At 42.7% G+C, this 21,355-nt stretch overlaps 1 protein-coding gene across 8 annotated transcripts in view; it reads left to right on the top strand.

The window, feature by feature from the left end:
- The window catches only part of TSNARE1 (t-SNARE domain containing 1), a 686,859-nt gene that overhangs the window by 483,366 nt on the left and 182,138 nt on the right, over positions 1-21,355 (top strand). For 4 of the 8 annotated variants that reach the window (XM_026646856.1, XM_026646837.1, XM_024213558.2 and 1 more), the window contains one exon: positions 5,279-6,136. The exons of 2 other annotated variants lie outside the window; for them this stretch is intronic. In XM_026646856.1, coding sequence (XP_026502641.1) covers positions 5,279-5,838 — 560 coding nt within the window. In that variant the 3' untranslated portion in view covers positions 5,839-6,136. Of the gene's footprint in view, positions 1-4,195; positions 4,682-5,278; positions 6,137-21,355 lie in introns of those variants that run through there. 2 more of the 8 variants (XM_026646877.1, XM_026646862.1) reach the window with 2 other exon arrangements.

Here is a 21,355-nt window from a genome sequence, read left to right as displayed (position 1 = left end):
ATATCATTACAAGTAAATGGTGCTAACTCTTTAAAAATGTCCAATATATGTATGTGTTAGCAACATGGCCATGCAATCCTACCTCCTCATTTGTCATCGTCTCATAGCTTGTAAACTCAGTGGGATTGAGATTCACTACTGTTTGGATGGGGGAGCTTCAAGAAGCCCAGAGCATATTGCAATGAGTCATTTTAGGATGCAGTCCTTTCTCTCTGACTCATTGCCGAACCAGTGTCCCAGCATTGAATTAGGGGCTCTGCTTCTGGAGAATGGTGCCTTTCAGATGAGATGGAAAACAAAGGCCTTGATCACTTATGGTGCTTAAAGAGCCTGTGGCAAATTTGGCAACCATCGGGGTACTAATTACCTAAGAGAGAGTATCCAGGATGCTTAACGATCTGATTCTGATCTCATGTACACAAGCGTAACTCGGGACTAGCTCCATTGAAATCCATGGAGTTACACCAAGGTGGAAAAGAGAGAGGAATCAGGCCTTAGAAATCTAACCTTTTCCTGCACTGCTGGGAAGTCCATGTGTCTGATTTTCATTTACCTCAAGATCCCTTTTCTCTGAGTGTTGTGAGTGTAACTGAGAATCAGGCCCATTGAGTGCAACAGCAGAAGCTTACAGTATAATCTATCACTACTACTATTTGGTATATTTCTTTTGGTAATACACCTCTACCCCAATAGAACGCGACCCGATACAATACGAATTCGGATATAACGCGCTAAAGCAGCGCTCCGGGCGGGGCGGGGCTGTGCACTCCGGCGGATCAAAGCAAGTTCAATATAACGCGGTTTCACCTATAACACGGTAAGATTTTTTGCCTCCCGAGGACCGCGTTATATCAGGGTAGAGGTGTACTTTTATACTTCGCAAGCCAATAAGGCCATTGGACCTGATTTTCAGATACACAAAAGCTCCTTTACATCACACTGGCAGTGTAAAGGCGCCTTAAGGCTTGTCTACATGAACATTTAGTTTGTGGCAAGCTGGAGTGTGAGTCTTACCCGGCACTATCCTGCTGCACACTAATTGTCCATGTGGACTTTGCTGATGCACACTAACGGTTCCCTGGTGTGCTTTGATCTATTCCCATTTCAAAGCAGGGTCGATCGAAGCACACTGAGGAACTGATAGTGTGCTTCAGCAGGGGCCAGGTGGACACTTAATGCAACACCCCAGCTTGCTGCAAACTAAATGTTCATGTAAATACACGCTGAATCTAAATGAGAGTCAGGCCCATTGACATTGAAATCCATTGTGATTTTTAAGCTCTTGTTCTCCTGCATGCTATTTGATATGCAAACCAGATACTTGGTGCTAAAACCTTACTAAAATCCTGATCCTGAAGCACTAAAATCAGAGGACAGTTTTGCAATGACTTCATTGATGTAGGATTTTGTCCTAAGTTAGGTGCCTCTTTGTGATTATTGGCATCCTAAATGAGCAACATATTGAGGAACTGAAGCTGTCTGATAAATATTCAAAACCAAACCCCTGCTCTAATCATATCAGAATATCAATCCATCTGCCAACCTCTGGTATCTTGTCTCTTTCATTGTTTGACACTAGTGCTGACACCTAGTGCTTCAGCAGAAGGTAAAATCTCCCAATAATGCATTTAGGGCCTGATGGCAAAAGAAAGAGTCCGACTGAATTCAATGGGATTGGATCAGTCCCTTAGCCTGCTTGGCCCCACCTCCCGAATCATAAGATTTGATTGTCCGTCCCCTAGCTTGCATAACTACAGACAGTGATATTGCTGGCCATACTATTATACAGATCTTTTTAAAACCAACCCTAATAATTTACCAATATCAGGGAACTCCACAAGATGACTTTACAGCATAAAGAAATATTTGTCTTTATTTGTGTGAAACATACTTGTGTACTAATAAGGCTATTGTAAGGGTAAGTTCATATTTGCGCTGCTCTTTCATAAATGTGACATACTATGTTAGTGCTAAGTATTCTTCATTAAAACAGTTTTGCTATTACACCTCTACCCTGATATAACGCTGTCCTCGGGAGCCAAAAAAAATCTTACTGCATTATAGGTGAAACCACGTTATATCGAACTTCCTTTGATCCGCCGGAGTGCACAGCCCCTCTCCTCCCCCTCCCCTCCGGAGCACTGCTTTACCACGTTATATCTGAATCCCTGTTATATCGGGTCGTGTTATATTGGGGTAGAGGTGTACTACCATTTAATTCCAGCATCCTTCTGTTTTTCATATTATGTGATAGTTAAAAAAGAGGGAAACTGATATCCCCCTCCCCCCCCCCCCCACTGTTGTTCAGAATCTGACAAATGTAATTTACTATAGGGATAAATTTAAAATGAAAACTGGATATTTTCCCCACTTTTTAAGCAGAGGTTGAAACGTGTTTGCTACATTAAAATCAGTGACTGTTTAGGTGTATTTGTAACACTCTTAAAATAAAACAGAGCCATTTAAATACTATTAATTTGGGTTACTTAGTTTTTTTTTCTTTTTTGAACGTTGTGTTCTATAAATTTTTCACAGATCCAGAGACAGTTTGGGTCAATTAAACCAGTGTAAATCAACAGTGATTCATTTGGGCCCTATTCTCCTGGCACTTGCACATGTTTCACACAAGTGTAAATTTAATTGACTTCAGTACACAATGATTTGCTCTTATTTACAGAATGTGTAAGTTGGAGGAGAAGCATGCCCTCCATCCCAGAATTTACTCTGTGTAACCTACAAAGCAGCAGAAACGTATGTGGCCGGACACCAAACTCCTAGAGGGAAATGTGTCACCCTGTAGACCAGAATCAACAGTGATAAAAAGATGGTGCAAGTTACTTGTAATTAGATCAGAAAAGAGGTATAATTTGTCAAGTTTTAAGAACGAGTTCCTCACATACGGAGAGGCCCAAAGAGAACGCTGTGATAAGAAAAGCCGCCAACAAGGAGGTTGTAGATAAGTGATCCCATTCCCTCTACCGATCCTACACCCACTTTATCTTGAACCCTTCTATTGCTTTTCTTGCTACGTCCCCCTCCTCTCTTGTCCCTAATTACATCCCTTTTCCTGTGACTGCCAAATTGGTTTAAGTTACAATTACATCCATTCCCTGACCAATTTACACCCCCTCTTACTTCATTGCTGAATTTGGCACCAGGACTTCTATGGGAGTTGCACCTGCTGACTATAGTTCTAAGAGTGTAACTGAAGAATAGACCTCTGGGAATAATCCTGCACTGGCAGAGAGTTGCACAAGATGATGTAATGGATCTATACCTCCAGCTATTTTGTGTCACTCTAGTGCCGCAAAGCAGTTGCAAAACCCTGCGTAACCGGCCAGATCAACGAGATTCACAGCAATTTTACCCCACCAGGCTATGCCAGTGAATCTGGCCCCAAATATCTTTTCTGTCTCTTGTTTGCATGATTCTTACCATCTGATGCTGTTAACCTCCCTTTTTAAGCAGCCGAAACTCTAACCTGCAGACTCTGTAGGCTTGTTTCTGTATCACAGTCATGGTTGTAAATAAGAAGCGGCTCTAGTGGAGTCAAGGGGGTTAAACTGCTGTCAAAATGTAAGTGAGATCAGGATCAGACTCTAGAAGGGTGATTCTCCTTTTGTGTAATTCAGGAGTAACTCCCCTCAAGTCATTGGAATTGCGCAGTGTAAAACTGCTGCCAGAAAAAAATGGGGTTTTCCAGCTGTGCGTGATGTTCTGAGCCTGAGAAAGTCCAGTGAGCCTGATTCTCCTCAGACCTCCACCACTTTGACTTTACTGGAGTTACTCCTCAGTTATATCAGGGCTAGTGAGTGGAGGATCTGACCCAAAGATTATTTCAACCTGTTAAAGATTGTGGCCCAGATCCTCAGCTGGTGTGAATCAGCATAACTCCATTGAAGTCAATAGAGGTACACCAATTTACATCAGCTGAGGATTTTATCCTTGTGTGTCTCCTCATTTCTGTTCCAGTGACGCTCTAGTAACATCAAGCCCCCGCGTATAGCGTTTTCTTAGTCATTGTCATTGTTAGCAAGGACACAGCTATGGACTTTGCCACATTATGCCCCAGTGTCTGAGCAGGAACTGACCAGCATCAGCATAGCATGTGTATTTCATGAGAGTGTTTCAATGTGCAGTGGTCCTGATGAGAATCCAGCATCAAATTGCCCCTTCCTGTTTCGTTTTTTGCAAGAGGAGCAGATTTAAAATGGCTGCTGGCCCCCGGAAGAGGAAGGAAAAGTTTTCTCCTGTAGAACTTGAGATTTTGGTGGCGGAGGTGACCAAAAACCACGCTAGGCTCTATGGGAGTGAGAGAGTCAACCTGAGCCAGCCAGAAAGGGAGAAGATATGGTGCAGCATTGCCAGGAAGATCAATGCTGTTGCCAGGTCCCCCCGGACCACCCGAGACCTCCGGAGGAGATGGGATGATATGAAGAGGCGCACCAAGGAGAAGCTGGTGGAGATGAGTCGCTCAACGGGGGAGCCCAGACCTGATACTGTGCTGGTGCGGATTTTGGAAAGTCCTTTGCTTGGGCAGGAGGAGGCTATTAAAGAGGCTGAGGCCAGAGTGGTGGCAGAGGAGGAGGATGGTGGTGGTGGTGATGATGTGATGCACACTGATGGCCCTCACATAACTCTGGAGCTTCAGTCAGGTAAAGAGTCCTAAACAAAACCATTCATCCCATCCACATACATCAACAGACTGGGGAAAGCTGTGGGAACAGGGGAGGGTGAGGAGCCTTTCTCTATAAGGTTATCTTTGGTGGCTGTGAAGTGATCTCCACTGCAAAGTTAGATTGCAACAGCCAACCTTATGGCAAGAGAGGACTCTGCAAATGAAATCTCAGATCCAAATAGGCAGAATCTCTCACACAACAGCTTTTGATCCTGGAGTCTTACGTTTCACCCCCATCCTTTAGGACAGGGATGCCTCCTTGTACAGGAGCTTGGAGTTACTCAAAGGAATTCACCCTGCAGAGCAGGAAATCTTCTATGGGACATGAGGAAATTTAACATCCCAGGACCTTATCACCTAATATTTCAGATGAAACAATTACATGAGAGAGAGAGAGAGAGATCCCTCTGGTTCACAAATACAAAGAATGAGACCTATTGAGACATTCACATGCACACAGTCAAACTAATGCCCCTTTCCTAAGCTCATATGCACACCCACACAGCAGACATCGTTCCTTTAGCATATTAACCAAAGAGGCTGCTTTCTATGTTGCTAACGTGTAAAGAACTCATGTTTTGATATTTTGATCCCCCACAGATGAGGAGGAGGAAGTGCCTGGTTGCACATGGGTGCCTTTGAGGACTATTGAAATGCCTATGCCAGCTGAGACAGATGCGTTAGAGCAGCGGGGGGCACTGCACACCTCAGTTTCCTCTCCCTCCCCACCTTCCTCCCCACAGATGCAGCAGCGGGCTACCTATGGGAGGCGGTCATCCCAGACTGCCCGGCATCCTAAGCGGAAGTACAACGTCTCAGAGTTTGAGAAGCAGCTGATGGATGCCCATCTCCAGCAAAGCACCCTCTTGTCCTCCTGGTACCAGCAGCAGAGCTCCCTCATGATCCAGCAGAACCTCATCTTGGAGAACTTAGTGGAACAGAACAAGAGGCTGGCAGACAATGTCGAGTCACTCAACCGGACGCTGGAGAAGCTGGTCGACTACCAGCAGCCACGCAGGGAGACAGTACATTTTGTGCAAGACTGCACCTCTGGGACTTCTGCCCGTCTGCCCTCCCGGATAGCCAGTGGCGAGTCTGTGGGGCAGTCAGGGATCGAGGTGTTCTCGGGAATGATCTTGAAAGTCGAAGAGGAGATCTAAACAGAAACACAGACTCTTCTCAAAAACCATTTTCAGAGTTTTTAAAGACAATTCTCTAAAACAAACACTTTTTATGATGGGTAAAAAATTCCTCGTGTTTTGTAGGTCACGGTAAATGCTACAGTAGCTCTTTTTTTAGTGGGTCAAGATTCTTGGGTATATTATACATATAGCCTTTTTTGGTTGCCCAATATGGGACAGGATATCATTCTTTTTTATAACCAGCAGCGCTGTCCATTTATGAGAAACAATTTTGTATCGGTTCTTTTTATTGTGAAAGATATTTTTCTTACATAAATCCAAAACATATAAAAATAAACTCTGTTCATATTTATCTTTACTCTTAAGAGTCTGTCCCCCGTGGATATTATTCTTTTCCAGAAACATTTTTAGGAACAGGTTTAAAAAAAAAATAAAAGAAATCATTGCCAAGGCTGTAGAACGTGAGAGCCTGATCCTGCTTCCATTGATGTCAAAGAGAAATTTGTCATTGACATTGATGGGAGCAGGATGGAGTTCTTATCGCTATTTGGATTATGTTTGCTGATTTAATAATAATGGTGAGAGCTCTTTTATGAGCAAATAAGACAGTTTGTTTTCTAAGTATAAGCATACGGAATTCCATTCATTCTCCCTTCAGTCTATCCTGACTCTCTCACTAGCTTTGTGTTTGAAAGACACACGATGTATGAATGAATGGGACATTTAGGACTGTAGGAATATAATACTCAATAATACAGTTCAACATTGCCAGCTTGCACTGATTTTATCACGAATCTCATAATATTTGTGTTTTTCCTGAAAGCCTCAACTCTTGGGGAATACATAAGCATCTGAGTTTTCCTTTTAAAAACCCTAAATGTCTAGTCCACACGGTTTTAGAGAAAAGACTGAAAAAATAATGTGGCTCCAGAGAAAGAGAACCCTTGAGGTCGGCAGTACCGCATTCCAAATCCGACTCAAGGTCCATGTTGTCCAGCAGCCTGTCTCCAATGGAGACTAGCACCAGCTGTTTTCTAGGAAGGTGCAAGAAACCCCACAGTGGGGATAACCTGCCCCCCATGGAGGTCTCATCCTGATCCCTAATATTTAGAGAATGGCTTATGCCACAAAGCCTGCAGTTTAATATCCCTTCCAAGCCTTTTTGTTTGCATTAAGTATTATAACTGTGGATATTCTTGTTATCCAGATAAATATCCAATCCCTCTTCGAATCTTGCTACGTTTTTGGCCTCAACAACATCATATGACACAAGCTAATTATATGTTGCTTGAAAAAGTATTTCCCTTTATTGGTTTTGAGTTTGCCGCCTTTCAGTTTCATTGGACAGTCCCCTGTTTTTATGTTTGAATTGGTTTCCTTCCTTTCCAGTGCATAATCCATTGTGAAAGTGTGAAACTTCTAGGGCACACCAAATCAGTTTATTAAGAATAATGCCACTCTCTGCCCATGCAAAGGGTAAGTGGATCTGAAATCTCCATTGAAGAAATAGCCAAATAAATTCTTGGTAAGAATTAACACAGTTCAATTACCAGAATCTTGCCAGAATCCCAGGGTTTTTTTTTCATCTACTGCAAAGAGTTAAATAAAAAACAAATGGTGCTTGGCTATAGAGCCTATATCCCAACCCTTCTATTGACCTCAAAATCCACTTTAACATTTGCAAATCAGAGGCAGTTATTTGAAATAGCTTGATGCTTGGAAGGATTCACCTTCACTGAATGACTTTGGCTACATTGTGGCCTTATACACGGTTACACTCAGCCAGCTTTAAACCACTCTAACAGTATAAAGGGGCCTTAAAGTAAGCATAAATATAATATACACCCACTTTAAGGTCTGTTTTTGCTGTCAGAGTCGTGTAAAGGGTCCTTAGTGTCAAAGACAAGCACCCCTGTGTCTTTTATTCCCTCTTGCTGTAAAGATTATACCATTTTCTGTGGCATAAGCATCTTTCAGATAGCACTATAAAGTATTTTCTTTCCTTTCCCGCCCTTCCCTTATATTCATAAAACACCCAGTGAACGAAGTAAGTTCCCTCAGAGTGTAATATACTTTAACGTCAGTGCACAAAAATGAAGTTTACATATTATAATTATCTTTTGATAGAAAAAGCTGGAGGTTTGCATTTATTTTTACGTTTGTAACATATTAAACAGCAAGCACTTAAGATGTATATAAATGTAATGAATGTGTTTGTGACGATCTTCGATTTCTGACCGTGCCCTTCTTCCCCAAGGATCACAAAGCATTTTACAAATTGCTCTGTAAATTGGACATACAGATCATTTCTACCAGCACTGAAATGGCATCCCTCTTGGAGGTGAAACGCAGCAACTGTTTCAGGGGAGGTCTCCCACTGGCTGTAATGATGGTCAGATCAGGCTCTATTAGCACACAACACCACTAGAAAACAGTTTAGTAAAGGAAGAAAAGAATCCAGTTGAGCCAGCAGAGGGATTGACATTGACGGAATGTAGTTACCCATGCTGCAGTGAGCCCAAACAGTGGTATGTCCAACAACACAGTGCCCCGGTGGCTGCTACAGAAGACTGCCTTTTCCTGTTTCTTTCTGAAGTGTTTAGATGTGCCTTAGAAATCTCCCATTCACGTACCCACAGGCCCCAACCCTGTTTGGCATGTGAGATCACAGTGCAGCGTGGGACGTAAAGTACAGGCCATATTCAGACTATGTCACAAGCAAATAATTATCTCATGAAAAAACTTTGTAGCCAGAAGATGTTCTGCTTTGGCTAAATTTTTCAAGCTTAGGTAGTTACAGTTAGGGACCTAAAGCCATATTTAGGACTGGCCTGATTTTCAGATATGCTGAGCACCTACATCATCCATTGGCTTTTGGTGGGAGCTGCAGTTGATCAGAACCTCTGGAAATCATTTTGCTGCAGCCAAGCATTTTGTTTTGTCTCCCTGCCCTGCTGGGCCCTGCCTTCACCTGTCTCTCATTCCCCAGCTTTCTCCACAAAGGGGAGTGGATTGGATTACTGTGCAAGCCCCCTGCACTCTTCCATAGAGCCAAGCATCCGGGGTTTGGTTAGCCAGGCTTGTAGCTGTGGAACTGTGGAGCAGCCAGAAAGCTAAGCCGGCGAGGCATGCTGCCTGGAGAACAGTGGAGCAGCTGAGGCCCGGACAGCCAGCGCAAAGAAATGCTGACGTTTTGTTGGAATACATAGGGGAGGGTTAGGAAACTTCATGCTGGACTAGATCATGGGATCAGGGCCTGGAGAGGGGAGCCTGGCTGCCTGGAGAGTACAGTAGGGAGGGAAAACCCCTCCTCAAACTAAATCACTGTGGAAAATAATCAACACATTTTACATCAATGAACATTTTCAACTATGAGCAGCCAGCCATAGGTGTGTGGGGTAATGTGAAGGTACAGGGATGGAAAGGAAGGGTATTATGTGACAACAGGATAAAGTAATGTTGCAGGGAACTTAGAGGTTATTGCTCCAGCAGTTAGTCCCATTCTACCCCAGAGTGTATGGGGCCATGGGTGATGGTAATAATAATATCTCACGGGCTTTAATTCATTAACATTTGTAAAGTATTTGGGGAAATTCATGCCTGAGTATTGCAGTGATTGATGCTTTATAGGTACCTTGATAGATTGTTAATGCAAATATATGTAAACCCAGCCACAACGCTAGCAGTGTTGCCAGTTCTCGTGGTTTTATCTTGAGCCTCGTGATATCCAGATATTTTCTTAAATCCCCAGCTTCTGGAGTCACAGGATTACATGAGAATCTCAGCTTTCATTTTAAACAAAAAAGGAAGTTTCTAGTCCTTATCATTGAAGAGAAAAACTTGAAACCATGACCTAAGTGCTCTCTCTACATTTCAAAAAATGGAAGGCAAATTAAAAGAAACCATATTTTATTACTCTGAAAAATATCCTATCATTATTAAGCCAATTGCATTCTATTGTGCCTACAAACATGGAAACCTTTATATTGGCCTTGATACGTGTGTTGATTTGAGAATTTTATTCAATGCCCACTATTTTATCACACAGATGTAAAGTTCATTTTCTTGCAGTATGACAACTGCATTTCATTCACTCCTTGGGTTCTTTGCAGGATGGAAGGACTTCTCAAACCTGTACTGACCTGTAGATTCTCATAGTGTTGTTGCTGATGCTTATTCAACAAGGAGACTGCTGAGTTGGTAGCCTAGAGAAGTTTCTTTATCACTGTCATTCAGGAAACCTGGATTTGATTCATCCGCCTCTCATTTTCCACAAACCAACAAGGGATGTGGAGTCAGCCCAGGGCATTAAGAGAATGTAATATCTTGTGACATGCAGGAATGATTCCTCTTCTGCGGATGACTGGGTGACATTAAATAATGAACTCCAGAGACAGAGGAATGGCAACCAAGATGCAGTCTCTCTAAGGGTCTATAAGATGAAGAACAGAGGTAAATCAGCAGATCATTCAGAGTTCCAAGCCACACGGAGAACATATTTCTTTGCCCACCTGGAAATAGGTGTATTGTTGAACATTTAGCCACATCCTGTTTCCTGGAGCAGATTGAATTCTGGGTCCTGCGATAAGGAGAGGGCTTAGTTGCAGCTGTGAGTCAGTCGCACGTGGTAATGTAGCACAGCTGCCTCGGTTGTCCGAAAGATCAAGGACTCAGAAGTGAGAGGAAAAGGCCATCCAGGGCAGGCTGCGTGATTGGACTGTCTGAGTCAGGCTGAGGAACAGTTTACCCATAGGACACTTGTGCGGTTGGGGGAGAGGGAAAACAATGGTGGCTCTGTCTACCGTACAGATTTAATTCACTTCCTCCTTAATTTTTCCTGGACACTAAGTTTTGAAACACTTTTGGGGATGCAACATAGATGAGAATAGTGCCATAAAGCCAAATTTAGTTGCACTGCTGTGAATTTGGAGTAACTTCAGTGGCGTTATACCAGAAACCTCTTGGTGTCACTGAGAGCAGAATCTGGACCACAGTCTAGCCCTGGAGCTTCTTGTCCAGGGGAGCATCTCTCGCTTCCTCATCAGTTTCGTGCTTTGGCCTTGCTGAATGGAGAAGTAATGAAATGCCTGCAGTGCCTGCCTGGCTCAGAGGTATCGTATTGCATGGCACCCACGTGCATGGATAAACGTCACCATATGCTTGCAGTGGCTGCCAGAAATTAACTACTCCTGCCACATCAATCCACAGTCTCATTCGGCAACACTGCCTACAGAGAGAGAGAGAGAGAGCATCAGTTTTTTACTTCACTCTGGCGTCCCTTGCATTTTAGCATCGAAAACTAATCAGAACTGAACAAATTGTGGAATGGATGTTCTTATGCAGATCATAAACTGCCTGAGCACGTACTTTATTTGCGTAAGTAGTGAAAATATCAACTGCATCACTTCTAAAATCCAAGAGCCAATGTTTTGTCCTTACACATACATACCCACACAGCTATCACTGCAGTCAATGGGAAACAAGCATGCATCCTTAAGACAGCATTTAGTCTGAAGATTGGAGATACAGTGGTCTGTCTACTTAATATATCTCTTCATCGCCATAGTATTTATGCACTTCATGTGCATTAAGTAAACAGTCCTTATGGTTGGGTTGGGATTCTAGCTAAGCAACTGGGGGAAATCTCCTTTGATTTCTGAGCTATTCATATACAGTTTATTCTATAGCCAGCTGAGAAGTATTATCTTCAGCTCCCAGCACCCACCGCCCTGGAAGAGACCTGAAGCCTGCTCCTGCTCCCATTGACTCAGTAGTTCAGGACCAAGCCCCTAGAGTAGGTCATCTAGTCTCATCCCCATTGTGTGGAGCTGGCTTGATTTTATTGTCCCTCGCCAGGCCTGATTGATGGCTGTCAGTAGGTTTGAGCACTTCTAGAGAAGACGATTCTTTATGCTCCTTTGGCAGCTCGATCCATTGCCTGGCGTGCTCTTATGGCAGTTTTTCTAAGCCTTTTTTGCTAAGAGTTAAACTAAAGTTCCTCTGCTGCAGTTTTAGCTTTGCACTTCTTGTTCTGACCCTACTAACTAATGTCTCCTTTTTTTACATCCTTTTGAGTTCATAGGCGATTAACCTGTTTTTTCTCCAGATCTTTTCTGAACCTTTTCATATGTCAGCACATCTTATTTTCCAGATCTTTTAGAAATTTGGTTTGCTCCCCTCTGAAATCCATCTGGTTTATCCAGAAATCACAACCCCAGGAGAAGCCTGGATGTAAGGTAGGAAAGCAAAGGGGAGAAATGCAGGCAATGTGTAACAGTTTTTCATCAATAGATGAATTGCAGTACCAAAGAACTCCAATGGACCATGTAGTTTGATAGTCAGTCTCCATAAATGACCAACATCGGATGCTGAAGGGAGAGTAATGCAATACTGGGCCTGAGTCTCATCTCACTTGCACTGGCATCCATTAGGAGTAGTGGCACTGAATTTAGTGGGGTAAAACCAGCGTGAGCAGAATTATATTGATTAGATATAACACTATGAACTCCTATAATGCACCTAATTATAAAATATTCCATGACCAAATTTTGTCCTGAGGTGTATGCGTGTGTGCAACTCCATTTACAGTCAGTGAGAATTGTGTGCACACATCCATGACCTGAATTTTTCCCTGTGGAGGAGATGTCTTTCTGACCTCAGCTGGTGATCTTCTTATACCCAGAAGCACATGGAGTGAAAGAGCACTTATAACTTATCTTTGTAGCATAACTGCAGATGCTGTTCTTAGTTATATGTGCCCAATATTCTATTGAGACTTGCTATATTTTTGTTTTCTTTTATTTTTTCCCCAGTAGCATTAGGCCATTGGAGCACATCAGTGGTTCATTCATTAATTTTTTTCCAGTCCCAGGTCTGTGAGGTCTCCTGGGATCCCATCTTACATAGTTTTTCTGGCCACGCAGAAAATTGCTTTTCAGGGTGAAAAGCTGCTTTCCTCGCTTGGTTTTCCACTCAGCTCTACTTCAGATTGGGGAATGAACATGATGAATCGATGCCAAAATGTGTCTCTTTGTAATACTCAGCGAGAAGAAAATCCTCTTTACCCACTTCTATATTGAGGCCTGTTCCCCGGACCTATGCCTAACACAGCCTTAATTTTTACACACTAAAGTTTTCCTGATGTTTCGATCCATGGGATTTACACCTAATGGAATGAGAGGGAAAGTGAACGTGCTCTTGCATTTTTGAAATCCCATTCTAAATCAGGAAGAAAACTGCTCACAGTAATCTGCAGTCTCCCATGCAGCCCATGAAAGAGGCCAGACCACTAATGTCAGCCAGACTGCTCTCTCCCAGATGGAGGCTCAGAAATGCCAGTTCTAATTTGGAGATGGGCCCAGTGACGGGTGTACAGGGGCATTATCTGTTCCTGGTGAACAAGGAGTTACGTTCAGCTCCTCCCTGTCCTTACACAGGTGCTTAGGGGGAAGGGCTGTTCATTGACTGATTGGGTGACAGAAGGGGAGAGTGGCTTCGGGAAAGTTTGGCTCCACAGCCAGGATCAGAGGATTGGGGTAAATCCAAACTTTTCCATTTCCTTTTGTGCTTCTGGTAATTTATGTTGCTTTCTTGTTCTAAGCATTATTCCTTGTGGAGAAGACCCCTACTGATTGCCTCTGTTTTTTTCTGCTGTGTCATTCTACCAGTTCACAGATCTGAAACAAACTGCCAGAGCCAAACAAACCTCAACTTTAAAGAAATAATAATGGGCTGAACCAACAGCCCCGTAAGATCTCTTCGGCCACTTCGCTGAGACATACACGCACCTTCTGCCTTTCCTTTATGATGTTCATATGCCAGTTGTTTTCCCTTGGCCAGCAGCATGTGGCAGCCCACCTTATGGGTGACATAGATTCATGTACACTGACTTGAATTGCCAAGCCTGGTTTATTTTAGCCTTGTAAAGCACAGGAAAGAGAAAGTTGAGGGACATCCTGTAACACCAAAGCACAGGTCCCAGGGGGTTTAGTGAATTCATTACCTCACTTACATTCAGTGATATAGTATCTGGGCCTGGGGAACCTGTAAGTTCTCTGAGCTGAAGACTTGCTTTCCAGCAGGAAACAGACGGTTTGTCTTCACTGCAGCATTGACTCAAGTGATGCCCTGACTTGGGTTCCCTCCAAACACAAACACTTAACTTAAATGTGGTGATGCTTTTACCTGGCGTTGGTAAGCCCGTCAGGGAGTACTGGCTACATCTTAAATTAGCACAAGTCTCCAACTGCTCACACAATCACTCTGTGCTACCAGTCCGTTCACTCTGTGCCATACGAGTGTTATCTCTCGGGGCAGGTGCCTTCACTCGGGTCAGGCCAACCTCAGAAGAGTTAACTCGAGTGTAGACAACTTGAGTTAACTCTGCAGTGAAGACCTAGCCTAAGGGCCCTACCATGGGTGGTGCTGTGAACATTCAACTACCAATGGGAATTGAGGATGCTCCATCGTTGGGGAGATCCCACCCTAAAGATGAGTGGGAGAAGGGGGGGGGGAGAGATAGCTCAGTGGTTTGAGCATTGGCCTGCTAAACCCAGGGTTGTGCGTTCAATCCTTGAGGGGGCCATTTAGGGATTTGGGGCAAAAAGCTGTCTGGGGATTGGTCCTGCTTTGAGCAGGGGGTTGGACTAGATGACCTCCTAAGGTCCCTTCCAACCCTGATATTCTATGATTCTAAGGAGAGAGAGCAGGTTGCCCAAAGAGGAGGTTGCAGATTGGTTCAAACCCCCCCCCCCAATCCTGTTGTTCACAAAGGAGTAATGCCAGAAAGCGGATATGCATTTGTGCCCCAGTTTTGCATCTCTGAGCCCTTTAGGCATCAGTGAAAGGGACCATTACCAGGGAGGTAAAAAATAATGCAAATAAGAACTCCAGGAAGGAGAAATGGATTGTAAGTGAAACAGCTTTAAACATAACCTAATTGAAACATCGTTTTCTTTCATTTTATTAATCATCATCTTAATAGGATTAAAACAATTATTTTCTATCCTTCAGCATTTTTTTCCTTCTCAGAAGAGTTCCATATTTATGTCTTCTTTTGCTCATTTTCTTTTGTTGGGGGCATTAATTAAAGAAACAATGTATCTTTATCTAACTGAGCTCTTCTTCCCATGGATAATACCCCAGACAATGAAAAGCCAGGAAGAATTTCTGCCACTGCCTTATTAGAAGGAGAATTATTTGCTGTTGTCAATCCCCATCCTGTGGCCAAGCAAAGCTGATTTGCCTGGTTGTCTTTCCCACGGTTGGGTTTGGAGAGATGACTTTCATTCATTGCATTCATCTTACCCAGTGTAAATTTGCAGTCACTATTGAAATCAATAGTTACTCTGAATTTACCCTGGGGAAGATGAAAGCAGAATTTGGCCCCGGTTTTAATTTTCAGGCACATCGGATTAAATGATCAGAAATTGGATTGCATTAAAGTTTACAATGGTCCTTAACAAGTCAGAGCTCCTTTGCAAGCAGGGCTCTTGAAAATGGCATTTAGTTGATCAGGTTTTTATGGATTCTCACTTTAATGGCATTATAAGCCATCCCTGCAGTGCTTCCAAGAAATGTAAATGTAATTGTTTTCCCCCACCCCAGTAAAGAGAGAGCATTTGTATATTTAAAGAGTCCCTTTAAATCTGTGTGTATTTCCCCTCCAATAGCTCAGCTATTTCTGCTGTCCCAAATGGGATACTCTGCCACATATATGACCTTCTCTTATGTGTTAAAATTAATGCAATGTAGAAAAAATAACCCTGGGCAAAGATTTAAATCAATCTGTTCCATGTTGAATAAATACAGGGAAGTCAGATACCTGTAGGCAGTAGAAAAAAATCTTTGCGCTATTGCAAAATGTTTAAGGGGATGGGGAGAAGGCCATTCTAAGTAAAGTGTTACTGCATTTGAGGTCATATTTCAGCTTTATAACATTCAAGCCTGCCAATTTTTTTTTTCAGACACCCATTATAACTGGGTAAGTGTAAAGTAATCTCAAGCGACTCACTATCCATTTCTCTGTAAAGTTCCTTCCTCATTCATCCCATCTTGGCATTTCAATAGCCACTCTTTTTCAAGTCCTGCCTGGCCTTTGGATAGGCTATGGAAAGCTGTAGGAGAAATGTTTTCAATTCTGTCTAAGGTATTTAGATGGCTTCCATCACCCGAATATCTGAGTATCTCAACACCCTTAATGTGTCCTCACTGCAGGAGGTGGGCAAATACTATTATCCCCCTTTTACAGAGGAGACACAAGGAGAGTAAGTGACTTGCACAAGGTCACTCTGGAAGCCTGTGGCAGAGCTGGTCATTGAGCCCAGTCCTCAAAGTTGAGCACTGGGCCCATGGGGCAATCTTTCTTCTCCCCCATAGGGTGGAATTCTCCTCAGTACAGAGAGTCCAGGCATGCCATGCCCTAGAGCACGTCTTACTCCTAATGACTTTACCCTGGAGTTCTCAATCTGGGGGTCACGAATAGGTGAAGGGGCATTAGGACCACCCTCCCTTTCTTTATGGCTAGATGGGATTCTGAGCAGATGGTCCTGGCCCTTTTGTCTCTTTCAGAATGGAGTCACGATAAAGGCTGAGAACCACTGACTTGAATTCACATTGTTTCTTTGGTAGCTTTATTGGCAGTCTTGGGGAGAATTTCAAAGACTCTAGTGGCCATAGAAGGCCTCATGGGGCCCCAATCTTCCATGGATCTCACACCAATTGGATACATCTGACCTGTCCCTGTTCTTGAGTGTGAGTGTGGCACCAGCAAAGATCAAACTGACCAGGCTGTGAAGGGGAAGGAAATGGATAGGGCATCACGTGCTATTTTACATGTGTCCCTACAAACCAGAGGGCTCTGCGTTGCTCTGGGTCATTGGAACTTCAGAGACATATTAAGTATAGATGTGAATTTTACCTACCTATTGCCCCTGGGTATCTTATGCCACACCTAGGATCAGCACTCAGATTATCGATGCAGACAGAAAGCTATCACTGAAATTGGCTATGTACATACTGCCGCTGAATTGCTGTTCCAGTGGTTACATATCTTCAATGTGATTTTTAGAAGCACCTAAGGGAGTTAGATGCCAATACCCACTGGCCTTTATTGATGGTCAGTGTGAGATGAGCACTTTACTCCTGTATCAGCTCCTACTAAGTGCATTAGGCAATAGGAAAGGACAATTTATTTCAGTTTGTCCCAGTTTGTATCTAGTTCAGACAGTCTGATTTCCTTTCCCAGACCAGAAGAAGAGCACTGTGTAGCTTGAAAGCTTCTACCTTCCACCACCAGAGGTTGATCCAATTAAAGATATTACTTCACCTCCCTGGTCTCTCTCATTGATTAGGTGTCATTTAAAATTCCTTCCAAGCACACAGTGCTCTTAGGGAGTGATGGCCACATGTGCTTCTTATTGCACCGTGTCCTGAGTGGGAAAAGCTAACACGCTCATCTGCTCTGAGGTGCTGTCAGTCATTGAGTTACCATTATCTGCCTTCACTTTACAGCATTTTTAGCCAGGCCTATGAGCAGAAGATGAAATATCTACTATCAAACGAGACTAGTGCTTTTGCTGGTATAGAAATGTTACCAAAAAAAAAAAAATCACATCCGTAACCAATATTACTCTGCTGACAAAAGTTTCTAGTGTAGACCTGGCTTTAGTCTCTTTGCCCAGATCCTCAAAGGTATTTGGGCTCCTAAATTCCATTGGTATCCTGTACCTCAGGATAATAGCACTTCCCTTCCTCAGAGGCATGTTGTGAGATTAAGAAACTAAAACAAAAATTGAGACGCTTAGATACCATAGTAGTGGGGGCCACATAAGTACCATAGATTGTGAGATGCTGCGACAGAGTACTGGGAACCAATGGCTGAGCCAGCACTCTGATCACCTAAACACACATTAATGCCCCTCCCTGAGCCTAATAGAGGATTAAAATGGGCTGGGGAGGATTAAAGAACTAATTAGCCCATTAAAACAGAGGGTAGAAGGTGGCACAGGAAGGAAGGGCTGGGGAAACAAGGCAGGTTAGCGGAGCCTGCACCAAGAAGAGGCACAGAAGGCTGAGGTGAAACTGCTGTTGTAAATGATGTGGTGTATAGATCAGTAAGATGGCAGGAAGAGAAATATAAATAAACCACATGGTGGGGCTTAACAGCAAAAGGTCTCCGAACAATGGGTGTAGACAGAGCAGAAGACAGGAGCAGGACGTCACTCCGTCACAGATGCCTTTAGCAAATGTATGGTGCCTAGAACAGAGGTGCTTCTACAAAAGACTCTTCCTTTGGATGTATTTGAAATTATTATGTCAAAAGGGTCTTGTTCCTCAACCTGAAACTATACATCTCTGCCACAGTAATATTTACTTCTGTTTATGTAACTGGTTTGTAGAGGCAAATATATGTGTCTGTTGCAACCGTACATGGACATTTCAACAGATGTCAAGTCATAAAATCACTTACCTCTGTTTCTTAGAGGCAGTTTATGATCACTGGGGATTATGCCTTTGGACCATGATACAGGGCATTGCCATATTGATTAAATGCCTTGGACTGTTACAGGGAAAAAAAGAGGTATTTAATCAATAGAGTTGCACTTCAGTCACTGTCCTTGTCAGGCTGGAACAGAAATAGCTCATGGATGGCTGTACACAGCATTTGAGGGAGTCAATTTTAGAAGAAAGCTAACTGTAATGCATTCCAAACCTAGGGAGAGAGAAAATAATGGACTTAGCAGCCACCACTCCAGTGTTGTTGGAGATACCAAATCGATATGGTGAAGGAAGATCAGGAAGGAATGTGTGCGAACCAGAGAGTTACTTATGGTACAGGTTACAGCTTTGTTGGCACTGAGATCCAGATCCTGTGAAATCTGAGTGCCTCCTCAATAATAAACAACATTTAGCACTTATACTGTACAATGCTTTTCATCCACAGGTGTCAATGTGCTTCACAAAGGATAACATCCCTATATTTTGCCCAAGGTCATGAACCAGTTTGTGACAGAGGTCTGAATTCTGACCATGATACACCATTGCCCTCCTCTGAATAATAGATTCTAGTTATTATAAAGTATATGAATCTGTTATTTATACTCTCAGAATATAGTTTTTGAAGAGGAAAAAAGATCTACAAAGATACTCGTTCACCGTTTGTTTGTTAACCCTTTGTTAAAGTTCTCTAGTCTGAAGACCTGAATTCTAATGCTAGTTTGGTTTGTAAGGAATGAATTTAGTGAGCTGCATCTGCAGACTCTGGGCATTTGCCCATCTTACTCAATGTTGTAATTGTCTCCAAAATGTGACTGAGATTTTCTAGCATGATTTGCTGTTTAGAAAGCTGTGCTGTGCATTGCTTATGGTTCTCTCCAGTAGCAGATGTGAGGGGCTCCAGGACTGGAGTAGCAGGGCCACGTATTGAAAATCTGGAGTAGCAGAGGCACGTTGGGTGCAGATTTGCTCAAATTATGTCTAGTCCTAGCTATTGCATTTGAAGAGTAAGGAGGTAAATTAGAAATTTAACTGTGAAACAGGGCAATGGGTTTTGGGGCATGTGTGTGCTAGGTACAGCTCTTGGGCCCTTTAAAACTAGGATCTCTAGTTGCACGACACTTGGCTGCTTGGGGTGGAGTATAAAAAGAAGAGGACAGTGGGTGAAAGGGGAAGAGAAATTCCTCCTCCCCTCTTTGCTGGCTAAAGCAGGGGATAATCGATTGCCCACTGTATGTCAGATGATTTGCTTGTTGTGTTTTTTGTTTTTTTTGGTGATCATTTGCCACAATAAGCCCTGAGGAGGGGGCCTCCAAAAGGACTGAGGCTTGGAGCTTTAGTTCCATTCTCTCATTCCTCAGATACCACCCATTTTACAAACTGCTTGATAAGGAAGCTTAATCCAACTACATGAGGAGCGTTGTTGTTTAGTTTGGGTTTTCACAGAAAGTCACACATACTACCTCTTCCCCTCTCCAATGGTGAGTGACAAATCACTCGGCCAATGATCTACAAGATAAAAATATTACATCACGAGAACCATTTCACGGGCTGAATGCACATTAAGAAGGGGGACACTAGTTATCTAATAACTTCTAGAACCTGATTTCACCTATGTCCTATTTCGATTGTAAGCTCTCGAGGCAGGAACTGTCTCTTTGTTCTCTGTTTCTATAGTGGCTAGCCCAGTGGGGTCCTGGGCCATGACTAGGGTTACTAAGCACTATGGTAATACTAATTATTATTATTTTATTTTATGTATTATTTTGTATGTACAGCATGTAGCACAGTGGGGCTGTGATCTCGGTTGGGCATGCAGTTTTCTGTACATAGAAAAAAACATGAAAAGAAGTAGATCATATATATATATATATATACACACACACTACTACTACTAAGAACAATAATTAGCAAGTGTTGTCCCTCAATTTTGATACAGTAGAATTCAACCAAAAGGGGAAAATAAGGTTGTTGTAATGATAAAGTTTTCAATATTTTATTGCTCAAATGGCAAAATACTACTTTGGAATGATTTTGGTGCTGGGTCTTCCTTGTCTTCCTTCAATAACAATGGAATTTCTGAGTAAGTCTCTTCAACAATAGCATGATATGCTTTATGTGAATTAGTTGCAGTACATACCATGCATTAACATCAGTAAAGTGGCATACTGGGGAAATTTCAAAAGCCTGGAAGAGTGCTAATGTTGCATCAAATTCAACAAAGGCAACTAAGATAACCTGAGTAATGATAGGCCAGTTAGCCGGATATCAGTCCTGGGCAAAACAGTGGCATAGCTGATACAGCATTCAACTGATAAAGAATTAAAGAATAGGAATATAATTAATGCCAGTTAATGTGGTTTTATGAAAAATAGGTCTTGTCAAACAAGCCTCATTTCATTAACATAAGAACAGAAGAATGGCCATATGGGGTCAGACCAATGGTCCATCTAGCCCAGTATGCTGTCTTCCAACAGTGGCCAGTACCAGATGCTTCCCCTGAAACTAACAGAATAGGGCAGTTATCGAATGATCCGTCCCCCTGTTGTCCAGTCCTAGCTTCTGACTGTCAGAGATTTAGGGACACCCAGAGCATGGGGTGCTCTTAGTTAATAGCCATCTTAGCTAATAGCCATGGCTAGACCTATCCTCCAGTAACTTATCTAATTCTTTTTTTAACCCAGTTATGCTTTTGACCATCACAGCATCCCCTGGCAATGAGTTCCACAGGTTGCCTGTGCACTGTGTGAAGAAGTACTTCCTTTTGTTTGTTGTTTTTAACCTGCTGCTTATTAATTTCATTGGGTGACCCTTGATTCCTGTGTAATGAGGAGGGGTAAATAACACTTACCTATTCACTTTCTCCGCACCAGTCATGATTTTATAATCTTCTGTCATATCCCTCATTTGTTTTTTTTTTTTTCCTATGCTGAACAGTCCCAGCCTTTTTAATCTATCCTCATGTGGAAGCTGTTTCCAATTCTAATATCTTTTTTGAGATGTGGTGACTAGAACTGCACATAATATTCAAGGTGTGAGT

The sequence above is a fragment of the Terrapene carolina genome, unplaced genomic scaffold, assembly GCF_002925995.2.
Source record: "Terrapene carolina triunguis isolate 2854851 unplaced genomic scaffold, T_m_triunguis-2.0 Scaffold58, whole genome shotgun sequence".
In the NCBI taxonomy this organism is placed as follows: Eukaryota; Metazoa; Chordata; order Testudines; family Emydidae; genus Terrapene; species Terrapene triunguis.
Note: the sequence above shows the minus strand (reverse complement) of the source record. Positions and strands in the feature narration are given on the sequence as shown.